At 40.8% G+C, this 7,500-nt stretch overlaps 1 protein-coding gene across 6 annotated transcripts in view; it reads left to right on the forward strand.

Moving 5' to 3' along the window:
* LOC137996850 (chymotrypsinogen A-like) overlaps positions 1-7,500 on the forward strand; it is a 30,748-nt gene that overhangs the window by 10,165 nt on the left and 13,083 nt on the right. For 3 of the 6 annotated variants that reach the window (XM_068842462.1, XM_068842461.1, XM_068842463.1), the window contains 3 exons: positions 1,975-2,053; positions 5,751-5,954; positions 6,572-6,784. In XM_068842462.1, the coding sequence (XP_068698563.1) occupies positions 1,987-2,053; positions 5,751-5,954; positions 6,572-6,784 (484 nt within the window). In that variant the 5' untranslated portion in view covers positions 1,975-1,986. Of the gene's footprint in view, positions 1-42; positions 234-1,974; positions 2,054-5,750; positions 5,955-6,571; positions 6,785-7,500 lie in introns of those variants that run through there. The other 3 variants (XM_068842466.1, XM_068842465.1, XM_068842464.1) reach the window with 3 other exon arrangements.

A 7,500-nucleotide genomic window follows, 5' to 3' on the forward strand; every position in this document is an offset into this window, starting at 1 on the left:
TCACTCTTGATTGGATTCTTTTTCTTCATTTTTTTTCCACAGGCAAGAAAAATATTTGAGTGATTGGCTTTATCATTTATGAGCGGATTACCGTAAGCAAGAACTGCAAGGACGCACATCTTCATTGATCATTTCTTTGGCAGTGTGTTTTGTTGACCTTTTCGGTCAAAAATTGAGTAAGATAGGGAGCTCCTAGGATTACATCGCGTTATTTTAAACTAACAGTAACAACAGTAAGTCTACCCAATTCTCTTCAATTTTGTAATAAGTTTCGCTGTGTATGTGAATCAAATTTTACGTCAATTTATTGGACTACGCATCAACGCGATCGACGACTGTTATCTTCGTCTAGACCTAACATAAATAAAATGATATGTGGTCTGCTTGTATGATCGTTAAATAAATTGAAAGGTCATTGAAGTACTTCAAGGCGCTCTTTGCTGCCATTTTCAATCAGAAAGAGAAATAAGATGCATTATTTGTAAACTGAAGGTTTGGCCGTGACCTCTTGCGTGACATGCATCCGCTTAGCAATTTGCATTGAATTTTTGGTCAAAACAGCCCGAACTCTTTTCAAACTGGATGCGCTAATTTTTGCGGGCCAAAATCGACAGTTGGAGAAAATGACCTACAAAGATAAAGCGTTCACCTGATGTACAATATGACACGTAAATTTATATACTAGGATTTTTATAGGCCTTTAAAGTTGGCCTTTATTTCACCTCAACCCAAAAGATTGAAAGTGGGTTATTTCAACGGGTTTTTATGTTGTCTTAAACTTGACAAAATTACATGAAGTTTACATTTTTTAAACGACAAAGGGTCCTTTTACCAATATCCAAAATAGCAAACCAGGAATTCAACGCGTTGTCGCATACGGAGTTAACGAAGTTGCAGAATTTTTCATTGTTTTTCCGGGGGGTCGGGGACCGCCTCGGCGTAATTTGACCTGTTGGATTTTTCGGAAAAAGCAAAGCGCTATGGAACTTTTTATTTCCATTTTTGAAAATAGTTCACCAAATGGGTCTTTTAGGTAGAATAAAATAAATTGTGAAATTTTGCAACTGTCAGCGGGTTCTCGATATTTACAGTCAGGGCCTCTTAATAATTTTAAATTACTCCAAAATTATCCCGAGACTAGTAGATTCTTTTCGCAACCTCCACTTATTTCATTCAAACGGGACAAAATCGTAGGCAACTTTTTAGTTAAAAGCGCGCTCAAAAAACTAACGAGGAACCCGGCACTTTCAAATCCGCGCGCTCACGATGCGAAACTTGTCTTTTCAATGTTAACACTAGCAAGATGTCGGGACCTAAGTGATCTGTTAAGATCACCGATCGTTTCACATGTACCTCCGCAAATGTCATTATTGAATTCTTATCTATGTCCGAAACCACAAAAACTGCAAAACCGAGCAGCTAGGGTTATTCTGCAATCCAACTGCGAGGTAAACTCAAGGCTCCTTATAGATCTTAAAACATTTAATTGGGACCAGCTATCATTAAGAAGAAGAAAGCATAAAGATATAGTGATGTTTATGCTTCATTCTCCATACAGCCTGACTGATACTGTTAGCAAAGGCATTGCTCTGGACGAGCTCCGTTTGCTGGGACACAAATAATACCACATTTGTTTGGGATATTTTGGCCAAGCCCTGATGGGCTAGGCCGTTTATTGAAAATCAGCATAGTAACCTAGGAAATACCCAAATATAGAAGACATAATCCCAGCAAAGGTGACTACTACTACTACTACTACTACTACTACTACTACTACTACTACTACTACTACTACTACTACTACTACTACTACTACTACTACTACTACTACTACTACTACTACTACTACTACTACTACTACTACTACTTCTGCTGCTGCTGCTGCTGCTGCTGCTACTACTACTACTACTACTACTACAGCCGTACACCTCCATTATTGTCATTATCTAAGCTGGAGTCTTTTTTTATTCACAGTCCTTTCGAAGCATGAAGCGTACTTTTGCAATCACAGTCGCTGCAGTCGTATTTATTCTGGACAGCACACAAGCTCAAGGTAATATATAATAGTTTTAGCTGAGCCTAGAAGGCGATCTCTCTGGTTATTCATTCTTAGTGCCTGTCGGGTTAGTGAAGATAAAAGGTTTCGAATTGTTCGCGTTTTGATGTTTCCGGTTGCTGCTTTAATAATAAAATCATTTTCTTTGCTTTCTTCTATTGAAAAATTCATTGCCTAACTAGTGAATTTTACGCTAAAAACCGATATCGCATGAATTACGAAGCGATGAGTACGAAATCGGTTTTTCGAGTGAAATTTACTTTGGAATTCACCAGTTTGGCAATGAATTTTTCTTGAACCACATGAGTTTTAAAAGAAAACAATTACACCCTCAGCGAGCGAAATGGAGAAGGAAAAAAGCCATTTCAGAGTAAAGTGTCAATAGCCAGCGAATAGGAATCACGCTAAAATTAGGACCCATATAAAAACAAAACTTCCGCTTCTGTGAAAATAACTAACGGTTTAGTGCGCAAGCAAAGAATTTGTGGAGTAACTTCTTCCACTAGGTATGAGCTATTACTGGCATTCTGTTAGTTTGTCGTTGTGGTTTTCCCTCTCTCTCCTTTCGTTTCTGTTCTAGACATAGGTCTTCCAGGCATCATGTAACCTCATCAGAGCTTCTAAAGATATGCCAAAAAAATTTCAATACAAGTACAAAGAAAAATGCAGCTCTAAGCAAATTAAAAGTAAACACTCAGCTTCAAGTTTATATCCCTCCGATACTTGACTTGAATAACTGCGTAGCCATCAGTGTGGACCACAGATATCATGATATGTCAAACTGGATTGAAACCAGCGAAAAATGCAGAAAGAAAACATCTTCCAAGCCGTTTTCCACCTGCACACGAAAAGCGTTGACTGTGCGCACTTCTCAAGTGGAGGCGTTTGGCTGTACGGCCACATTCAATTCTTTTCATTTGAGGTAAAAAAACTACAGGGTACACAGTTTGTCATTTTTGAGACTTACACCTGAAATGCCCAGACAAGACACATGAACTTCAGAATAGTGTTCTGACATACATACAGATATATCTGTCTCGCTAATAAGACCTCAGAAGCCATTCTCCACATGTTCAAAAGCAGTCGAGCATCACGAGTCTACTATTTTCGATCATAGTCACAAGCAAAATATGGCCCGAATCGGGAATTTAGTGATCGGCATCATCGACTCCTGCTTGGCAGGTATCTGGGTGCATTGATGTTTTCAGCTTCCTTTACCTGTTTCAACTAAATCTTATTATGTCACGATTTTCTTGAGAATACTATCAAAGCATTTATGACGTTTCTATCATGCCTCGAAAATCAGTTCTACATTCTCCATCTCGGGAATCTCTTGGCCGTCTTCATTGTCCCCACCTTGAGAGTATAGTACAATATCTGCAAGCTCTTGAGGCATCATGTCCCCCTCTGTCCACCTAATTTCTCAAGGTGCGCCAGCATTGTTCACTTCTCAACCAAGGCCTTATGGAGAAGGCAGAAGAGGAGCAACCCGGTGAGCATTTCGCCAAATGTAGGCTTGGTAGTTAGTCCTCTTGATGGCTGATAAGACGAGAATCACGACATGTTGGAAGCAGGCTCATATCCACTCCCTTGTAGCCACTGTAGCTGGATAACAGCTCGTCTCCATGCCAAAAGATTAACCGATCCTGGAGGTGGGAAAAAATATATCGAATGACGAGAACAAACGGCGCATCTCAAGCTTCCTTCTTGAAGAGTGGGAGAAGCACAAATTTGCTAGAAAGCTGCTTAGACGGAAGATGATCTTTGCTTGCAAAGAGGATTTGGTTTGTTTACTACATTCGATGGTCGAGAAGCAATGGCTGATAGGATGCTTGAGCTTTGTACAACGCAGAAAGAAGCAGACACACAGATAACTTTGCACATTCGTCACGTTGAAAAAACAACACCCAACACCATCATGGTGTTTGATTTCCTTCTTTAAAACGCATTATCTTTGACACGGGTGTTGGTAACAAGCGACGGCTGATTGATGTGAAGGCAGTAGCCTGTGATCTCAGTGAGGGTGTCGAGCGCTTCCTGGCTTTCATAGCTTTACTGGTTGCGACACCACTAGTGCCTTTGTCCGGAAATGCAAACAACAGCCACTTAAATTCCTTCAGAAACACACCTCCTTCATTTCAACATTCCAAGACATCAGCAAGTATCCAGATCTATCCTCTGAAGAAACACTCACACGTCTTGAAAGCTTCAATTGCTTCGTTTATGGTGGAAGACTTTCTGCCAATTTGATGAGGTGTGCAAACTTCCAAGACTAGTTTACTTTTGAGGATATGAGCCTGCTTCCATTGTGTCGTGATACTCTCGTTATCAAGCATCATCAGGCAGCTCCTCTTCTGCCTCCTCCACAAGGCCTTGGTTGGGAAGTGAACGATGCTAGTGCATTAGAAATTAGGTGGACAGAGGGGGACTTGATGCCTCAAGAGCTTGCAGATATTGTGCTTTACTCTCAAGTAGGGACAATGAAGACGGCCAAGAGATTCCCGAGATGAAGAATGTAGATTTGATTTTCGAGGCATAATAGAAACGTCATAAATGCTTTGATAGTATTCTCAAGAAAATCGTGATATAATAAGATTTTGTTAAAACAGGTGAAGGAAACTGAAAACAACAATGCACCCAGATACCTGCCAAGCAGGAGTCGATGATGCCGATCACTAAATTCCCGAATTGGGCGATATTTTGCATGTGACTATAATCGAAAATAGTAGACTCGTAATGCTCGAGTGCTTTTGAAAATGTGCAGGTAGGTCTTATTAGCGAGACAGATATAGCTGTATGTATGTCAGCTGTGACGTTCTGAGTAAATGTACACTATTTTGAAGTTCGTGTGTCTTGTCTGGGCATTTTAGGTGTAAATCTCAAAATGACAAACTGGGTACCCTGTAGTTTTTTTTTTTTTTTTTTTACCTCAGATGAAAGAATGTCGCCGTATAGCCAGACGCCTCCACTTGAGAAGTGGGAATAACCCGATTTAAAAGACCCTAGGTCTATGCTTCAAAACGATACGTTTCCTCAAAATTCCCCGAAGCAGGGAGGGTTTCTCTCCTGGCCCATAGACAAGTCTAAGAACTATAGCTGATGTGGTAAGCCTCGCTTATGTTTAGGTGAGTTAACCTGGGTAGAGCCTACAATCCAATCGAAAACTAGTACCTGCTCAGCGGTCAACTTCAAAAAAACAACTGACCTTGGTGAGCTCTATGCTTGAGCCCGCGATATGGTCAAGTGATACTGGTCAGCGGATACCTTGTTTTGACATGTCAATTGATCAAAACATGGATGTCCAATATCAAAGATGTATGCCGTCAACTAGCATGATACTGGTCACATTGGCATACATGGAGGGGTGACCGTACGTACGGACGTTCGATGACGTCATGGCTATAAAACCAAGATTTCTCGCATCGATGGGTTAACATATTTTCCTAACAATGGTGCTCCGCACAAGCGCGCCTTCGGCGCGCGCGGAGTTCCGCTATGAAAACGTTTGACCCAAAATGTCTTCAATCTGGGGAGGATAAGGAACAAGGAAAAGGGAACAGTCTTATGGCGAAAGAATATCTCAACAAATAAGCTTAAAATTATCGGACGAAGCTAGTTTGGACAGTAGCCACAAACGTCTCTTTATCTAATTTACTAGAGTAACAATTACAACACAAACGTTTTTCTTTATTAGGATTTAAAATCAGTGGAGATGATTTAGGAAAGCGAATCGTAAATGGCAAAGATGCCACCGCTCATTCCTGGCCTTGGATGGTTTCGCTAGAGTACAATGGACAACACATCTGCGGAGGATCTTTGATAAAAGTCAATTGGGTCGTCACAGCTGCCCATTGTGTTGAAGGATACATCGAAATGGGTCATTTCAGGGTTGTAGTGGGTGCGTATTAGAATTATAGTTGTCATTAGAAGTACCTACCTGTTAATAAGATAATTGGCTCCGTCTGAAACCATTTCAGGTTAATTGAGTTTTTTTTTTTTTTTTTTTTTTTGTATTCTATTGGGAAAAGCCGTTTTCGGTTTGTTTGGCATAGGCAGCGACAGCTGTCTTTCACGTGGGCCTTTTGTTAAAGTCGGCTGCGCCAGCTCCAGCCATGTTTGTTGTTTTTCCCTCGACATGTCAACGCGGAAAGTCTGGTAATGACTATTCTCAGGAGTCACCGCGTTTCAACCGAAGATGGTTTGAAAAGTGTTCTAGTGGGAACTTGAACCGCTTCAACCTAAACCGGTTTGCCTACGTGTAGCCGTATCCTCCCCCCTCTCTTCGTTTTTTCATCGTTGGGAGAGGGTACGGCTACTCGTAGGCTAAAACCGGTTGAGGTTGAAACGGTTCATCCAAATACAACACGATCTTAGTCATCGATACTAAATTTGGTCGGCAGAACATCCTCATTGAGGGGTTGCTGAAACAAAAAAAAAAAAAAGAAGAAAAGATGAAAAATACACACTTATAAATAAGTTCACAATTTTATGTGGGCTGTTTTTAATTTCTTCTAGGGTCTCACGATCGCACAGACACGACTCAGTTTCAAAGGAGCTATAGGTTAAGGGATATTATCATTCACGAAGGATACCATAAAAGTCATTTTCGAAATGATATCGCACTTCTTCAATTAGAGGAGTCGATTAAATCCAGTACACAGGTCAACGTAGTATCCTTACCGGATGCAGGAAACAGAGTTGAACCAGGAAAAATGTGTTACATAACAGGTACACATACTCTTTTGTAATAATTTTTTCACCTCCATAAAAATGTTCTTTTTCATTCTAGTTGTCTAAGATGTTTTGTTTTTACTGCACTTTCGGCTGTCTTACCTTTGTAAAGCCCCCGTAGGAAAGGCTACTAAACCCCGGAGCTTGAGCCATGGTTCCTACCCAGATTTCTTGCTTTTTTTTCCCCAAGGAGTTTTATGGCAGGTTTTTTCTGGCCTTCGTTCTAATCGCACTTCTATTGTAAGCGGTTGTTCAGCTCCTGTATTATCATTATTATCCTCTTTTAAATTAGCGTTGTCTACTTGTACGTTATTTTTGTACTTTAGGTTTAGTGAACGACTCAGCTTGTCTTACATAATGTGCTCGTTTTTAGGGTTTTTGTCCAACGTAGTGAGCACCCTAGCCTAACTAGCATGATATAATATTTGTATATGGGGTTGTTGGGTCCGTAGTAGCAGACACCCCAGCCTAACCGGCGTGTTATGTTTTTGTATGGGATTTTTTCGTCCAAAGTTGTGGACACCCTAGCCTAACTGGCCGCACATGTTTTGTACGGGGATTTATGTCCAAAGTTGTGGACGCCCCAGCCTAACTGGCCTGATATGCTTCGTAGGGGGATTTCGGTCCAAAGCTGCTGATACCCCAACCTAACTGGCCTGATATATTTTCTATGGAGATTTTCGTCTAAAGTTGTGGACACCCCAGCCTATCTG

This window comes from Montipora foliosa, chromosome 3, assembly GCF_036669935.1.
Source record: "Montipora foliosa isolate CH-2021 chromosome 3, ASM3666993v2, whole genome shotgun sequence".
Taxonomy (NCBI): domain Eukaryota; kingdom Metazoa; phylum Cnidaria; class Anthozoa; order Scleractinia; family Acroporidae; genus Montipora; species Montipora foliosa.